Source organism: Oreochromis niloticus, linkage group LG4 (assembly GCF_001858045.2).
Source record: "Oreochromis niloticus isolate F11D_XX linkage group LG4, O_niloticus_UMD_NMBU, whole genome shotgun sequence".
NCBI lineage: Eukaryota > Metazoa > Chordata > Actinopteri > Cichliformes > Cichlidae > Oreochromis > Oreochromis niloticus.
In genome coordinates, this window is record NC_031969.2 from 10,012,732 (window position 1) to 10,031,208 (window position 18,477).

Consider the following 18,477-nt stretch of genomic DNA (forward strand, 5'->3'; position numbering starts at 1 on the left):
CTGCTGTTTGCTGTTGAGAAAGTAAAATTCTGGAAAATGCTTGGTTTCTTTGTGCTTTTTGATATTTGTGGCTCTTTTTATGATTTGAGGCTTTTGGAGCTGATTACCACTTTGTGTCTTTGTGTACACTTCAGTGTGCATGCATGTGTTATTTAGGATGTTCTGTGTAACTAATGTTTTGGCAACAGTGCACAGCTGTGATGCTGCAGCTGGGAGATGTACTCTGGTGATCTTTCTAATGCCGATAGGTCAGCACTATTTGTTTATTGTGTGTGCCTGCCCTTAAAGAGAGTCTGTGTGTGAGTGAGGGAGGCAGGGACTCAGCAAACAGTCACTGCTGCTATTGGCACAGCAGGACAAAGAATTATAGATAAGGTCAGGCAAAAAGAAGAAATAGACGGTCAGCTTTTTCATGGTTTCTTATTGACTTTCATGTCAAAAATTTCCTATCAGTGAAAAATTCCTGATTTCTTTTAGCACAGTTCTCTGCAGCTTTCAGATCCACTGTGATGTGTCGTTTTTAAATGTCTTCCTTTTTCATTCTTTGCTTCAACAAGCACACACTATTAGGTTTCCTGGTAATGCTTTACATGTCTGTCTGTGTGCATGTGCAGACAACCTGCAACCGTGCGTCTGTTCCCCAGTGGCCCAGGGTTTGTGGCAGTTTCAGAGGTCCTGGTTGTTGGAGTCTCCTCCTCCTGCCTGCTGGTAGCCACACAGGCAGCCAGCGTTACCTCTGCCTTGTTCAGGTATACACAAACATGTATGCTGCAAATATGTAAAAGAGTTACTTCTTGCCAAAGGGCAGTTGTGCAACTACATCCTGAGGAAACAGGCAACCTTTCAGAGTCTTTTTAAGCAATTTTTCTGTATAATCTATTCTGACCTCTTAGTGATAAAGTGACAAAACAGACAGATACATTGCCTAAGACCTTTATGCACACAGTGAACACATTGACAGCAGACATGTACAACAACACAGCATGACACAAAAAAGTAAAAACATACTTAAACACTTAATTGATCGTTTGATCTGTTTTAACTTCTGTGTAGGTGACACATGCATGTACACACACAACTACTTGATATCCACACTATGCCCTTCTGCATCGCTTGCTTGTTCTTCCCTGCACCATCCACCTACTCCACCCCTGATAATATCAAGTGTTTACTTTTGTATTTGAATTCTTCAGACTCGACCACCAGTCCAGACCAGTCCAGTACGAGGCAATGATCAAGTTGATAGAGGCCATCACTAACAGATTTGTCAGCCTAACGCTGCCCTCCCCCGCTCATCTGCGAAGCTCTGTGAGATTTTGTTTTATCTGCAAATGGAAAAATACGGTCACATGATACAAAACTGCAAAGAGACCTGTCTAGTCTGTCAATCTGTGCCAGGTTTTACAGTGAGTGGTCACCACCACCCCACCACCCTCTGTGGTTATCAGTGCTTTTAAAAGTCACACTGACACACAAAGCTCACTTTGATGCCGTTTGTCTGTCACTGCTGTTTTTTAAAGAGTCCTGAGTCCTGTCTGAAAATGAACAGTGTTGCAACAATGGTATTTAATGTGACTATCAACAAGTTTGCATGCATTCATATTCCAGCTGAAACATTAAAAGTAATAACCAGAGATATACAAGTGAGTGGGTGATTCCTGTATAACAGAGGGGTCTCTTTCAGTCTGTTTTTATGAAGAGGTTCCATTTTTTTAGATGATGTTTTTTTTGTTTGATGTGACTGGATTTCCTGACTTTTGCATCATTTCTTCTCTCTTTTCTGCGCCCCTTTTTAACATTTCCCTCTGTTAATTTTCAGGGGAGAATGAAGAGGTCAGATCCCAGCAGCCAGGCTTTGAGGTCTGAAGGATTTCTGCTCCAGGCCCTGGTCTGTTTTCAGTCTGCCTGCAGGTCAGGACATTGTTAAGTCAGTGGCGTCACTGAATAAACGTATATACAAAGTTTTATGAGGTTCTTACAGTATGTCTGTGAGATTTTCTCATATAGATGAAAAAAGTGTTGTTTGAAAAAGTATATGACTGAATCAATAACTCTCGTAGAAGTCACTGAATTACATCTTTTCTGTTAAACTGCAGATGGAAGAGGTTAATGAAATCCTTGGTATGAGTGTTTACAGATATATTTTTTGCATCTGTCTCTGTGTATTTTTTATAAGTGGCTTATTGTGTGCTTGATATCTGTTCAAGGTTGGCTGAGGAGTGTGCATCAGACCCTGTTTTGAAGGAGAACATGTTTACAGCTCCATACAAGCACAGCGGTGCTCAGGACTCTCTAGAGTCTCTGTGTCAATGCCTGCTCCGCTGCTGTGATGCTGTCTGGATACCCACTGTTATAGTGAGAGCTGAAAACCATCACACACACACGTACACATTCACACGTACACCCATATGTACGTTAATCATCTTCTCATCTTAACCCTGTGTCTCTCTTTCATAGTCGTAACCAAACACTTGAGGAAATGATCAATTGCCGGCTCCTGTTTTCTGAGAAATAGGTCATGCTGATTATAATGCACCGTCTGGCGGCTCCTCTAAATGACTATATTAATAAGCACAGCCACACAGCCTCTGTCTACATTAGCTTTGCGTACACATGGACACGCGTGCCTATCGATCAGTGCCTCTGCTGTAGTGTTCGTAATTGTTTTTATGTTATATTTCGTTGGTTCTCTCCAGGCTAAAAAAATCAATCACACGGGAAAAAATTGTTTACAGTTTGTGGTTTGTTTTTGTCTGTAAATTCCTATGTGTGTGTAGAGGATGTGTGAGCGTGCACCCAGTGCCCCCATACTGCAGAACTTCTACTCTATCCTATCTTCCCAGTTCACCCTGCTTCCATCTCTCATGGCTGCCTTTGCAAATAAACTCGGTGAGTTCTGAATAAACTCAAAACAGCAGTAGGTAGGAAATGGTGATGATGATAGGAAATGATATGATACAATTGCACGGTATCATTCTTTTTTTGTCTGTGGTAATGCATAGTCATGAATAAGAAAGTTTTCACAGGACTCTATGCAGTCCTTTGAAATACACTCATAGCTGCTTTCATTTGAATTATAAGCAGCAACCAGCTGATGCTAATCAACTAAGCTTTATTAACTAATCACCAGCAAGTCCGAGCATTTATATAAAAGCAGAGCTTTGCCAGTTTGCTGGTCTGGAACATTCAGCTATAAATGGCACAATCTTCCCAGCAGTGGATATCTGAGCAATTTCGCCCGAGGTCAAACTGTGCAACGCTCGAGAGCTTGCAAATAAAACCAAGAGCCACATCTCAGGCTCTACAAAAAAACCAAATAGCATATCAGCACGAACACCTCACACTTAATGTGAAGCACGGTGGTGGAGGGGTGATGATTTGGGTTTGTTTTGCAGCCACAGGACCTGAGCACATTGCAGACACTGAGTCAAAAATGAACCCCTGTGTACATCAAAGTAGTCTAGTGTCAAATGTGTCAAAGTTAGTCTGAAACAACAGATGACTGCATGTTGTCTAGGTTGCAAGGTTGTGTGTTGCAGCATCTATAAGAATTATTCCTAAACTGTTGTTCTTGTAATGGTTTGTTGCATAGATAACAAATGGTATGATAATAAATGATATAGGACAGATTATAAAGATTATAAAGAATGATCCTTTAATGAAAACATCCTAGAATAGCCAATAGCCAATTTTAATGCTCACAGAAAAGGGTAAATCACTTTCACTTCAGGTTTCCTGCACATTTAGATTTTAGCTTTATTATACTGTTAATGCGATAATCTGTTGATTTATGAACACTTTGATCCTGGCCAAAGTGAATTTACAGATGTTACTAATAATGTAAACAAAACATTTTGACAATAAAACAAACACTTTTTGATTGACACACCAGTGAACAGGAACTGCAATGGTTTACCACAAAGTTCAGTGGAGCAGTTCATGTGAATGTCTTCACATTGCTGTGCACATAGACTGTATATAAAAGTTTCCACATCTGAAAAGGGAGACCAGTGCGAATATTGGATATGCCTGCATTCTTTCTAATCACCAGCAGGAGGTGACTGCTCTAGTTGGAAAGTGTTTTTAATACATAGTGGTGTTCATTTTGTGCTGAATATGTTCAGCATTAGAGTCAAAAAGTACGATGAAGAAGCTTTAGTCCTTGCTTACCACATCCATTTCCAAAAAAAACACTGTGATGGTCAACAACGTCAGCTTGATGCTTTAAAAATGGCTGCCGTTACAGTGGCTACAGCCATCTTTCACATACAGTTTATGGCTTTACAGTGCAATGGGAAAGCACACTTAATTTTCACACCATGGCAGCACTAACTACACCACAATGTAAATACCATATTTGTTTGTCTGGAGGCTGATAGAACTCATTTACAGTGTAGTGAGATTCATGATATCAGTAGCTGAAATGGCTTGTAGAGCCCTCACAGCTCATGTTTCTAAATTAGCCGCTCCTTTGAGTCTTGTTATCGTTGGCTCTGTAGATATCACGGGTGGTATTGCTAGAAACATACAGCCAGCCCACATCACCACAAGTCTTGAGGCCTCTGTGTGTCTGATCTTCACAGGAATACAAAATACAAACTAAATATATTTCCAAACAAGCCTGTTCGTTTAATCCAAGTTGGCCAATTAAACACTTTGCTTAAATGTTGTTTAAAGTCTTAAATTGTCTTACTAAATGAAATAAGCAGAAACAGAAGCAGTTTCATCAGAAAGCTTTATTCCCAGCTAATCATATAAAAAGAAATTAAGCTCATTTTATTTCATCATCACCAACATATTGTGTTCACCGCCGAGCCACTGAACCTTTGATATGGTTAGATAACGTTTACAAAATGAAAATCGGGCTTTTGCACTGTTTGATGCCAGAAACAGCAATATCAACAGTTTATTCTGCATTTATCAAAAGTGAAGCTAAATGCCTTAATTAAATTTGATATCGCTGTAGTGGGAAAACTATGCAGGCTCTTAAAAATTGGCTGTCAGCACGATGAGACTCAGTAATTGACAGAGAACTTGTTGCCTCTGGCGTCCAGACAAGCCAATGTGATGACATTATAAACAAACCTAAGCTTGGTATTTGTCCTGGAAGCGCTTATCAAAGCAGAGCAGTTTCCTGCAGATGTGGCATAGGTCCACATGGACAAAGAAGAAAGCAATTTAGTTCCCTTATGGGATTAAAACATCTCTCTAATAAGTCTGCGGTGCTTTCTCTCACTGAAGCACTGGAACGGCCGAGAAATTAAGTACAGCTTTACAGTATAACCATTTTCCTTTACTGAAGGCAAATTTGTCATAAGTCTTCAGTGATTCATTAAATTATATTTAAAAGTTATTTTGTATTGCGTAGAAACTAATTTAAGATAAAAAAAAATACAAAGGTTTGGGGATCGTGAACTGATGGCACCTGTCTTTTACCAGCGCTTTTTCATCCCGCTGTTTCATAAAATGCATTTTTTTTTAGAGCCAGCTTGTGTCTACACATGAGGTCTCCGTGGCTCGCTGGTGTGAGACCTGCAGCATCTGTGTTAGAAAGCTGAATGAGTTTTTCACGTTGTTTTGCTTTTTTAACTCACTGATTCCCTTCATTTTTACTCACTGTCACTAGTTACATTTAGGCACTGGAAACTACTTAGGCAGGGCTGAGAGAAAATTGTGTGCGAGTGGAAAAAAATGTCGCTTTAAAACAATAATCCTGCATGTTGGAAAATGACCAGTTATAACCTGTCAGTCACACATTATACCTAAAAAACCTTGTTTTGTCAGGACTCCCTGCAGTCCTGTGAAAAACCACCCCGTGATTCAGAAGCTTGTAGAACCACATTTTGCAGCAATAACTTGAAGAAATGTTTTTCTGTGACTTTATCAGTGTCTCACATCAGTGTGGTTCACTCTTCTTTAGAACATTGGTTCAGTTCATGGAGGTTTGTGGGCATTTGCTTATGCACAGCTCCCTTCCAACTGCAGGATTTCACTCTGATTGAGGTCTGGATTTGACATTCTGCTGCAGACTCTGCTGTGCGTGGGATCATTGTCCTGTTCTGTGACTTACTTTTGGTCAAACTTTAGATGTCAGCCCGACAGACATAGAACTTCAGATTTTGAATCTAGAATAATTTGGTATACAGAGGAGCTGATGGTCGACTCAATGGTCCCGTGGTTACAAACAAACCCAAATGATCACCCTTCCACCACTGTGCTTGATAGTGTTGGTATGAGGTGTTGTCATTGTTGCTGAAGTCTTTGTTCAGATCAATCTTTGCAGAACCTTTCCAAACAAGTCATACTTGTTCAGTCTTTTTCTAATTGTACCGTAATAAACTGTAACATTTAACATGGTAACAGAGGCCTGTAGAATCTGAGATGTATTACAAACACCTGGTCTCACCTTGATCCTAATCAGCTGCTACTGCTCTGATAGGGTGGACATAGCAGTAAGGTGACATGACTTTAAATGTGACACATGAGATGTTTTGAAAAAAAAAATTGACAGCCTAGAAATAAAAAGGAGCTACTATTGGTCTTGCTCTTCCTCTTTCTCTTCATTTAAATCAATTGCTAAAGTCGTCATTACAACACTGAGCTTTGGGTCGGTGTTTTCCTTAGAATTAAGCTGAAGATTAAAGCGTGCGCTTTCTGCAGAAGCCATTTGAATACTTTTTTTGATGTACCTCAGTGTTTGCATTATATAAATAGTGTTTTTGCTATCATCCTCATCTTCTTCCTCATTTTTCACTGTGTCGTGGTTTATTTATTCTGCTCTTCACCTCTTCTTCCCTCCAGCGTCCTCTGGTTTCTACAAACTGGCTGTGGAACACAAAGGCCTCCTCTGTGCAGGAAACAGGTACATTGTAAGAGGATAACCTGAGGACACACACGCACAGAGACACACACGACAATTAAAACTGCAGCGGCGCACGCGTGTTTCTGTACACTGTGTGTATCCAGCCGCGGTGGCTCTGTGAGCCGAGCTGCTATTATCATTCTCTGTCGAAGCACATTTAGCAATGAGACAGATAACACCGACTGAGGCATCTGTCATTTTTGAGTCACTCTACTTTTTTTTCCAATAAGCCAGTCTTCTCAGCAGTGTGTCTGTCTCTAAGCGATGGATCTGCAACTTCAAAGTCCACAGTGTGCTTTTGCATTGTGTGTGTGCTTTGTTTTTCACATGTAAGCATATGCGCTTTTGTGGGTCTTTGTGTTAGAGCGGGCCTGTTTTTGTGTTCGTATACTAGTGTGGTCATAAATGTGGTTTACTTGATAGGCTTAAGCCCACCCCCCGTGCTCTGAGCTGTAATGAAACTAAACCCTGTGTGCATTTCATCTTTGAGAGAAGTTTGTCAAAGCACATCCTGTCCTCGGTTTTACAGTTCGCTCTTAGCTGTATTGACCACGCATTGTGCGGTAATTGTTCACTGTTTGTCTCTGTTGCCCTCATTCTCTCTTTTTTTAATCTTTTTTTCTTTGGTGTGTTTGTTTGTGTGTGTGTTCAAGCTCCTTTGCATTTCTCCCTCTCACTCATTCTTTCAGGAACCCAAATCTGAACGCATCTTGCTGTGGTTTTCTACAAAAACTCAGTATGTGTCTTCTCTCCCAGTCCGACCTCCCTTCTGGCTCCCACCAGCACGGTATGCAAATACATGCACGTCTGCACCACACACGGAGACATGCAGTCAGGGTAAAATCCCTGTTGTTGCTCTCAGCCTCTGAGCAGTGATGTCATGCTGCCATTTTTCTGAGAAATATTGAACCGTCATTGCAGTTTATCCGAATAGGCTAGGTCAGTGTGTCACCAAAGCACATCTTAGCTGTAGCTGAGGTTTTCAACTGTTTTTCCCCATTCACAGCTTAATCAAATATTTACAGCCTGTCTGTATTAAAGTGATACATGTAGGTATAGTTCATACTCAGCAAACTAAATCAAACTGACTTCATCTTACATTCAGCAGGTGCTTCTTTATCAAATCTGGCAATATACAATTTTTTTCCCAGAACTGCTGCCATGAACTGACAAAATTATGCTGGATTTAAAAAGTAAATAAGGTTCTTTTGCAGTTTTGCTTTAGTTTTTCTTTGTCGCATGCCTGCTTCCTCGCCCACTCAGGCTCACGCTCTCTCTCTTTCCTCTTTATGTTGACTTTAAACATCAAAAACTCGAGCGAGAGTCTCATTTCCATCTGACTCACCTGTTCTTTTGAGTTAAGTTAACTCTGCTCTTAAGGAGGGTCTCAAAACCAGCTTGGCTGACAGTCAACAGGCAAGCTTATGATAGCATTTCGGAAAGAAAAAAAAAAAGAAAGTGTTTGCACGTTGACTAACAAGAGCTCCGGTTTCTGTTAAGGATGAAAGGAAGGGAACCAGGTGTGTGGACTATAAACATGGTGATTGTGTTAAATGGCTTTGAATTGGATTTCCTATGTGAGAGAGCTCATGCTAAGGCTTTTAAATGTCAGCACGCTTTATGACACATAGGTACACACGGGTAACATTTCCAATTCCAAGTGCTGGTTGCTTTTAATTCCGTTAGATGGAAGCAAATGCCCGAACTCCACACACTTCCTTATCTCACATCACTGCAGCATCCACTAAAATAAAGAGCAAAGAAAAGCAGCTCATTGGTAACTGCAGCTGTCCCCCAGAGAGATGTGTCTGTGTGACACTGACACCAGAGTGGAGTAAAATATTTCTTTGAGGTAATGAGATGTAAGAGTTGTACGAGCAAGTAAGCGTGTGTGTGTGTGTGTGTGTGTGTGTGTGTGATGGTGAATAATGAGTTTGGCAGAGCGAGAGTCCTGTTTGTTTCTTTTCCTGCCTGTCACCATCTTCCTCCCTTTTATCATCCTTATCTGGTTCCATTTCATTTTCAGCCTCTTGCTTTCCCTCATTTTTCTTCGCTCTCATCTTGAAATTTTCCTATCACGTTCTACAGTGTATGTTTTTCTTGTTCAAAAACTCCCTTTTTCAGGTTTTTAGCAGATTTTTCCCCTGTCTGTCATATCCTGCTTTGTGTACAGTCTCATTAGTGCATTTAAGATTAAATATACTGATTACTCCTGTGATACATCACAGCGTGTCATCGGTATTGTGCTTTAAAGATATCTGCTTATCTCATGTGAATGTTTAAGAAAAGGCTCTTCTCCTCTCATCTCGGATTACTTTTCTGTTCTTTAGGACCTGAACAGGAGGCAGTGTGTCACTGCTGCCTGCTGTGTGGGTCTATTTCTTTTTTCTTTCCCATCTGTTGTCCCCTTTCTCATCTTCTTCATCTGTCTACCCTTTGCTGTATTCCTCTCTGTCCCAGTCCTCCCTCTTAAACTCGGTACAACCCCCTGTTCTTCTTCACGCCTCACTCTTTGACTCTTTCCCTGGAGCTGATGGCTGCATTGGTGACTGGAGCCCTTCTTATTTTCCTCTGGTTTCAAAACAGTATATTTTCTTACTTACAGTTACCCTCCAGACCATAGAGCTCACTGTTGCCACCCTCTCTCTCTCTCTCCTTTTCCTGTGCTTTTTGTGTTTTTTTCCTAATGTCAGTCTTTACTTTCTTTGTTGCACTTCCCGCAGACTCTGTTGGAGCTTTACTGTATATCCACTGTGTAGTCATGGATCAGCGTCTGTGCCTTCCCTGTGCCGTCTTTCTCCTTCTCGTCTCCTTTCTCTAACACTCCTTTCCTGCTTTAGCTCTGCTGTCTTTCATCTTCATCTGACTCCTTTTTTCGTGTTTTACGTTTTCATGTTCCCTCTTATGTTCCTTTTCATATTACACCCATCATTCTATCTGCTTTTTAATCTATCCTCAAGAGACTTTTTTTTCTAATTTTTCTACATTATGTAACAGAATGTGTTTTTTCAGATAATATTATAAGACATTAATTAAAGCTTTTCCATGTTTCCTTAATGGTGAATTTTGGCGTTATAGTTGGACTTGTTTTGATATCAGTCAAGCCTCACTCGTGTTTGCCTGTAAATATTGTTTTTTGGTTTTTTTTCATAAGCATCAGCTTTGGCATGTCTTCAGTTGTATAAAAATAATAATAAAAAAAATTAGTGAGTAATAGCTGTTTGGAAAATTGGCCTCGGGGCCTCTTCTGCTGTGTTCTGTTTTATTTCCACCACCTCTCGCCTTCATTCATATCCTCTCATTCTCTCCACCTTCTCTTGTTGCTTTCTTGCTCTCTGTCTCAAACCTTCTCCTCTTCCCATTTCTAGCATTGATTGCATTTCTCCTTTCTGTTTCATCACCTTGCTTGTCCCTCAGATCTTAAGGAGGTGGAAAATCTACTGCTGCACAACCTTCCCTCTTTGTGTTATCGCCTATCAGAGTGGCCCTCTGTGCTGTGTGAATATCAAGGACCACAGGCTCCGAAATACTGCCTGGTGATAATGCTGCGCCTCGCCCTGCAGCAAGGAGACAGGTAATAACGCACACAAGCAGCAAGGATATATTTAGATATATACAAGCACTCTTGGGATATATTATGATGTACTTCAGTGTTGAACATCGCAAACAGTTTGTTCAATTTAAGTGCCCGACAATCTTGCGATACAAGCTGTTATTTTATTTATTTATTTTGTGGAAATAAAAATAACCAATGCATATTTTAGCATCAGCATCATTTTTTCTTATGCATCTAAGCACTTGTGCAGAGTAAACATATCTCTCTATCGTATATTGACATGGACCTTATTGAATATTACATTTCTCTGACTATTTGGAAATAACTGTACATTTTTGCAATTAAAGTAGTTTTTGGAAAACTTTGGTTCATGTGGATATGACCAATCATCTGGCACTCTCAAAGCCTTGTTTAGCCATGCTGTAGTTCATACTTTGAGAGCAGAAAAGGCAACATTTGAGCTATATTACTGTGTTTACATAACCAAAATCTCGAGATGATGAATGCAGTCGCGCTATATCGAACATATCAGACTTGTATGAATATAAATTCGGCTGGTTTCACACGTCATTGTAGCTCTCTCATTGTTCGAAATGTTCTGCCGTGGCCCGTCGAGGGTGGTCTCAAATGCATTTTTTATAACCTGAGAAAAACAGCGTGTCGGCTTCTTTGGAAAGTTTAATTTTTCTTTCTGCGAATCCTCGGCTATGCATTAACCTCCTGGGAAGGCGATGAAAGCCTCTCCCTGCCACTGCGCGGTCTCATCAAGATTATGAGAGATGTGGCCAGAGATTTACATAGCGTGGGAGGGCTGAGGATGCGTGTCGTTTGTATACTCAGGGATAGGATCTCTGAATGTGTGTGTTGATCTTTTGTATATGTTTTGTGTTGATTTCCGTGCGACAAAGAGAGATATAAAGTTTCTTTCGTCAGCGTGTCCCTGGGGGCACTTTGTCTCCGCCGCACACACGGTTGGAGTGTTTGACCACTTTATTAACCTCAAGCTGAATGTGTCTGCTGTGTTTGCATGCATCAGATGTAATTGTTTGGCCATATTTATGTGAACTTTGAATACTGCAATTAATGCCATTAATATGTGTGTGTCTGTTTGTGTGTGTGTGTAATCCAGGCTCCTCCCTGACCAGATAGTCTTCTCCAATGTTGTGTGGCTGTTGCGCTCTGTGCAGGAGCAAGGCTGTGTCGTGCCTCACTCTGTGCTCCGCTCTGCCCTCTACCTGCTGGCAGTGACACAGGACAAGAGCCCCTCCCTCGATGGGGTAACTCTGAGTCAAAATCAAAACACACACAGTAACTTTGAAAACTTTTAAAGCAGTCACTACTTACGGAACAGCCTCACCGTGGAAGTAAAGTTTAAACTTTACCTAGATTTCAGGCTTCTCTGCTATTATGGTGCCTTAAGGCTCCAGTATTTTTAACTTTTCTTTTTTTTTTTTAACCTTTATCACTTTGTAATGCCAAAACACGCTGACAGCAAAGGCACGTCTACCTCGGTTTGAAAAAAAATCTTTTTTTTTTAAATTTTGCGTTCAGTAAATCAGCCTAACAATATGAAACAGATTGAAGGTTGAGATAGGTGTACTGACAAGCAATGCCATATTAATGTGTCAGGATCTCATCAGTTTGAACGTGTTCAGAATTTTTTTCTCCGTGCACAGACGAAAGAGCGGCGCGTACGGAGCCGATGCTTCTTTATTTTCTTTTTCATGATTGAATATGGAAACCATTTTTGAGCAGGCTTAGAAATACTTAGAGTCAGAGCTTGACTGCCCGTGTTCATCTCTTGATACAAAATCTATATTGTGCTGTAGAGAATTCACCAGCAAAGAATATTAACTATAGTTGAGCATCACAGAAGAAAAAACATGAAAAATGCGCCCTTCTTTATTTCAAAGAGTATTACACGGCCTTGGTGAGACTACTCAATATTATATACCTTACATTGACTGTGAATAAAAATAGATTACAGAAGAGTTGCTCCTCTGTCTAAGGGCTCTGCCTCAGTAGGGTTTCAAAAGAGATCCTCCTTCGGATTGTGAAGAAAATTATTTTCAAAACTGCAAGTTTTTAACTTGGATGTGTACACTCAACTCAAAGAGAGTACTTTGACTTCATCAATCTTTCTTCACCATGTTATTCAAGGCTTCTTTGAATTGCATCAGCAAGGCACTCTCCTCCTGCCAAAGCTTCTCTTCGCTCTACTTTCACCATCCTGCGCTGATCCACTTCATGTGTCGATACCCAGAGCTGGCAGAGAAATTTGCCGCCCTGGTCTTGGAGCTGTGGTTGACCAAGGAACAGGACACAAACACAGGGCCTACCCGGGTAATGAGACATCTGCTTAAACTGTATTCCAGCAAGTATTTGTCAATAATTCAGTGATTTGACTGAACTCAATTTGCTTGTTTCACTCCAGCAACTTTCACTAATTAGTTTCACTCCGACAGAGCAAGTCTTAGAGACACATTGGGGTGTGTTTTCCTGAATTCCCTTCAACTCTGGTAAGTCAGAGTTGATGAAAAGGTGGCTGGGTTTCATCTGTGCATACAGGCAGACACACAGGAGGAGAAAGAAAGCCGTGCAGATGAGAGGTCGGATCAGAAGACAGACACAGAAACCATGGAGCTGCTGTCTGTGATGGAGAAGTACCCAGCTGTCATACTGACCCTCCTGGTGAGAGCCAGAGACCTTGAATAAGAGTTCAGAGTTAATAACTTTGCTATATTCAAACGAACACACATTTTATGCAGCTCAATGCTGCATTGTAAAGAGAGCTGTTTGGAATAAAAATTTGAATCGAGCATGGAGTAAATTCTCGGTGCCTGCCCCACGTCATACCCTCCTAAATATCCAGCTTGCAGATCTCATATAGGACATGCTGTTTAAGCTTCTTTAACCTGCCCACAGTTGCTGCCCACACAAGCCACTGTACCAGTCACCTCCACCACAGATCCTCCTTTTCATGCTGTGACTGACTTAATCAGTTTCATATTTGGAGTCACCGATGTCTGCTCTGTTCTGTATCGGGGTCTCGCTGCTGCTCTCATGTATGCACATGAAAGGGTGGGGAGGTCCCAGAAAGAGCCGTGCTGCCATATGTAATTCCTCTTTAGGCTACAGTTGTCTTCATTGAACTGATTCGCTTTACTGCTTTGGGATAATACTGTTACCAAGAGATATTCTAAATGGATGTGCCTTCTTTGTTGTGACTTTTTTAATTGACCACAGGACATGGTTTGCACCAGAGAGGCTCCTCTAGCTGAGCGAGTGTTGGGTGTACTAGAAGTTCTTCTGGGAGGTCAAAGAGACTACAACATAAACCTGTGTACAAACCTAAGACCAGCCTTGCTCCAGGCCCTACAGCGGGTCAGCGTGGTGAACACAGACCATGGGTTTGAAGAGGAATACTCTGCACAGGGTAAGAAACACAGAGCTTATATTGTAACACCTCTAGCATCTTCAAAGAAAAATAATCTGTGCAGGAATCAGTGTAACTGTGGCTCTATTGTATTTAAGTTAATGAGAAGAGATGCATCAGAATAGAAAAGATGAAACAAAATTCACTTTAATTTCTTTCTTTTTCTGTTTTTTTCCAAAATGTACCAGGTGACATTTTTATCAGCTTCATGGAGAGCTGATTAAAAAAATTGAGAGAGCAGTTTTAATTCAAACTTCTGCAAGCTCGCTCTGGGAAATACAGAGATAAACCGCACATAAAACCTCTGGCGGCAGCTTCGCGCACTCGCCGTGCAGTGATGAAGCGGTAATGGAGTCTTTCATTTAAAGTTAATGTGCCTCAATCAGGGAAAGCATTTAGCATAATATGTGTGATTCCAATTGTTTTTATAGCAGAACGGTTTTTAAGTAGGCTCTGCTCTGAACGGTGTCCTGTCTGTTGGAAAAGCTGATTGTATCTGTGTGCAGAGACATTTATTAATTTTATTAATACATGTTTAAAGGTGTATTTACACAAACAGTTAGCGTGTAGCGTGCTGTGCAAAAGTCTCAAACCACTCCTCATGTCTTTATGCGTTGCTTCAGACGAGCCAGACCACCTGACCATTTTCAGGGATGCTTTTTTGTTTGTCATTCATCATTCAAGCAGAAAAAGGTACCTACTGTAACTCAAAGGATGAACCAGTGGTCTGTCTATACATAACAGACAACCTAGCAAAGAGCCACTTCTCAGTTGCATCTTTTGACACTTCATTATAAGAAGCCTGCTCTAAAACCACAGTGTTTGCATTTCTTTAGTTGACTATGAAAAATGCCAAAGCTAACACAGTTTGATAGGCGTAAAATAGTGTTTTTTTGCCACCAGGTTGATTACCAAAGAGCTGCTAGCTAAAAACTTGGTGTATCTGGTATGGTGTTGCAATTACTGGACACTGGGAGCAGACGTAGGCCAACAATAAAAGGCTTATAAGGTTTATTTAGAGACTGGATTAAGTTAACAACAGGCAGATGAGCAATTAGGCAGCTAGTGTTTCTGTCAGATGAGCCCAGGGTCTGCAGAGAGGGAGACTGGTAGTTAGTGAAGGTAGCAGCAATAGAGATTTGCAAGGATTATTCAACTCTGAGATCTCACTTGTTAGATTCTGTATTTGAGTCGTGGAGGAGTAGCAGGTGGGCAGACTGAAATCCAGGGTAGGCGAAGAAAGCTTAATGGAGAGTGGGCAGGTAGGGGCTGACTGACTCTTAGAGTGGAAGAGGAAAATGGCCAGCTGTGATCTTTAGACTCCTCAAGAGAACACAAGTAGCTTCACCAGGAAACGAATAGCGAACTCCAGGCAGACGAAGAAAGAGAATTACTAAGCAGAAATCACAACGGCAAAAACTAAACTGGAAGGTCCAATTTTAAGAGAACAACTGCCTCAGCCAGTCCTTAAGTACCCTAATGAGGCAATGGGCGCAAGTGTGTGAGTGGCAGCTTCGCCTGTGGGTGGAGACACAGGTAAAGCCCACCTCTCTGTCTGAGAGAACAGAGAGAGAAAGAGAGACAGAAGGAGAAAACGGAGGAAAAAAGCAGCCTGCCCAGACCCTAACAATATCTCAGCATAGTGTGCAGTGTGTCCTTGAGAAAAATGAGGAAAATGGACAAATGGGGGAAAGGAACAAGTGGCAGACCTAAAAAAACTATCTGCAGCAGATGAGCAGTATCTGAAAGTCATGTCCTTTAGAAAGAGGAAAAAATCCAGCAAAGCCCTGGCACAGGACCTGAGAGATTTATCTGATCCTTCAGATGATTCATCTACTTAAACAGAGCTAATATAAAATCAAGTTAAGGCACAAAATAAAAGTAAACAGGTAATTTAAAGAAAATCTGTTATAGCAATAAGAATCTAAACAGAAAGCCTGTTGAATGGAAAAGATTTTGAAAAGAGTCCACAGAATCGGCTAAATGTAGTTTAGTGGGAGACTGAAAGGCTCTGTCCTCGCTAGTGTTTAATCTTGTCTGACGAACAGCTAACAAATCCTGAGCCTGGTGGCTATCAAGAAGCTATTCTTAGTGAAGGTAAACGGGCACAAAAGCTGAGATATGCCCATGTACACAAGAACTGGACTGAAAATCAGTGGCGACTGGTCTGATGTAGTGATGAATCTAAAGTAAAATTTATGGTTCAAATCATCATCCGTCTGTGCAGAGGTTACAAGAGAGGTGCAATGTTGAGTGTCTACAGCCATCTGGAAAACAGGGTGGAGGCTCTGACGTGATTTGGGGCTACATTTCATTCAGTGTCGTTGGGGATCTGGTCAAAATTGATAGAATTATGAATGCAGAATAGTGCAGTACCATCTGGAAAGCATCTGATTGGCAACGGCTTTGTTTTTTAGCGATAATAAATGATCCCAAACATACTGCCAATGCAGTAAAGGCATACCTGGATAGGATAAAAACCACACAGTGAAACACTATCAGTTATGGATTTTCCTTCCCAGAGCCCAGACCGCAACATTATTGAAGCAGAGAACAGAACAAAAGGCAGCCAACATCCAAAGCCTGGAGAACTATTCCTGAAGACTGCTTAAAGAAATGACAAGAAAGCTGCCTAAGAGAGTCCAGACTGTGTCGAAGAATAGACGTGCTCATACCAAATATAGACTTTCTTATATTCTGTATTTTCATGTATGTTTGCACGTTTCAATAAATCCTTGTGTCTATTTCCTGTTTTCCAAAAATGGCAAAATATAAAGAAATTAGAGGTTTTTAAGTACTATGTGATAGATTTGTGATAGAAAAGATTTTTAATACAAGTATAATTTCTAATATATATGTACTTATTTAGAAATGAGGGGTGGATCAAGACTTTTGCACATTACTGTCTTTTTTTAAACTCAAAGTATATTGATAAATTAATTTTCACTTTACAACGTGACCTCTCAGACAACTTTCAGACACTGTGTTTACTTCCACCGAAAATGTGTCCTCAGCTCTGTTTTTTAAACCTTGATCCCGAATTTAGGGATGAACGCTAATGCCTTAATAACTGTGTTAATAATTATGACTCTGTGGTTACAAAACACAGCACTATACTAATAGATTAATTTTCTCACACATAAAGTGATTCACCATTCTGAATGAATGAATTCACCACTCAGCGTTGCGCATCGACATTAATGCCAGCTGATTTGGCTTCATGCTCACTTATGTCTCATTAAATCACGGATACGGTTAATTACAGTCGATCTACAGAGGTAAACGTTGCAGCTCGGCCCCCAGAGTTTACGTTTCATCATGTGGGACACTGTTTTGTTCGTCTTTGTTAGTCATCCAAATGAAAACATTTTGTAGCAAATAAAAGTTTCAGCTGTTTCAAACCCGCTCAGCACAAGCTCATCCATACAGTACACAGGAACACATCCACCTGCAGGGTGAGGTAGTGGGCTCCCACACAGTGAGACATAATAGATCAAATGCATGTCGGGTTTTTTTCTCCCCACACAGCAGACACTGAAAGATTTATCCAACTGAAGCAGCAGCAGCCACACCTGAGCTGTTTGGTTTGCGATGCCCTTCTCATCGTTTTGACTTGAAAAGAAAAAAGATTTTCGATTAAAAAGAGCTATTTTTGGTTTATTGTCTCTCCACAGTTGTTAACACAGTTTATTACTCAGGCTTTTCACCACAGCTCAAACGAAGAAAGATTACATGCTGTTGATTGGTGAGCTTTTCGGTATCTAGGATACCAAATTTAATTTAATTAAATTAGGGAAATTTAGCAAGTTTATGCGTCTTCATGTTTGCAGATGTTGTTAGTTCTTCTGGCATAAATAATCAAAAACTAATGGAAGGTAGTAGATTAGTAATAAATTAAAAATGTATTTGTATTTTGTTTAAAGAAAAACAACTTCATAATCAATTCATCTTTTGCTCCATAACCGTGACGTGAGCGTGCCAAGATGTTTTACTGGGGGTTAAAAATAACAGTTGGCATATACCATAATAAAACATCTATTAAGTAATGTACACGGATTAATTGGAGCATTTGGCACAATGTCTTGAGCGATATAATGGAAAGCACTTAGGCTAATTATTCTCAAATATGGAAAGCAACTTTTGAAAGGATACCTGCGCTGATTTATGTTTGTGAGTCCATTTTCTCCGGCAGCATTTTCTGTCTGCTTTAAAGGATGGTTACAGTGACATTCAGAGATAGCGGAAGAGCCGTTTAATGATAATTGCTTTTTTTTTTCTTTTTCAAATTAGTACATTCGCAGAAAAACACAACTGTTCAGATAAGAACACTTATTGCAGAGCAAACATGGGCACAAAGATTATATTGACTTGAATTTATTTAAATTAAAGAAAAATTTGGGGCAATCGAATGAGAAGGCTTGGTATATCCTAAATATGACTTAACAGCAGCTGGACACGGTGGTCAGTTTAAGTGCAGTGCTGTTTCTTATAACCATCCTGCCATATAAATCTCATTTTAAGTGAACTGGAATAACAAAGCCTCCTAAAATATGTTTCGAATTGGATTAAAATGGCAAGAAAAAGTCCCTGTCGCCTCTGATTAATGCTGGAAGGAAAAAACCT

The 18,477-nt window shown here is 40.5% G+C and overlaps 1 protein-coding gene across 8 annotated transcripts in view; it reads left to right on the forward strand.

Moving 5' to 3' along the window:
* mei1 (meiotic double-stranded break formation protein 1) overlaps nucleotides 1-18,477 on the forward strand; it is a 59,717-nt gene that overhangs the window by 20,385 nt on the left and 20,855 nt on the right. For 7 of the 8 annotated variants that reach the window (XM_005468432.4, XM_025906785.1, XM_005468435.4 and 4 more), the window contains 12 exons: nucleotides 615-749; nucleotides 1,194-1,308; nucleotides 1,820-1,911; nucleotides 2,208-2,355; nucleotides 2,778-2,889; nucleotides 6,802-6,862; nucleotides 7,516-7,649; nucleotides 10,280-10,436; nucleotides 11,548-11,695; nucleotides 12,579-12,761; nucleotides 12,987-13,109; nucleotides 13,665-13,854. In XM_005468432.4, coding sequence (XP_005468489.1) covers nucleotides 615-749; nucleotides 1,194-1,308; nucleotides 1,820-1,911; nucleotides 2,208-2,355; nucleotides 2,778-2,889; nucleotides 6,802-6,862; nucleotides 7,516-7,649; nucleotides 10,280-10,436; nucleotides 11,548-11,695; nucleotides 12,579-12,761; nucleotides 12,987-13,109; nucleotides 13,665-13,854 — 1,598 coding nt within the window. The remainder of the gene's footprint in view (nucleotides 1-614; nucleotides 750-1,193; nucleotides 1,309-1,819; nucleotides 1,912-2,207; nucleotides 2,356-2,777; nucleotides 2,890-6,801; nucleotides 6,863-7,515; nucleotides 7,650-10,279; nucleotides 10,437-11,547; nucleotides 11,696-12,578; nucleotides 12,762-12,986; nucleotides 13,110-13,664; nucleotides 13,855-18,477) is intronic. The other variant, XM_005468433.4, reaches the window with a different exon arrangement.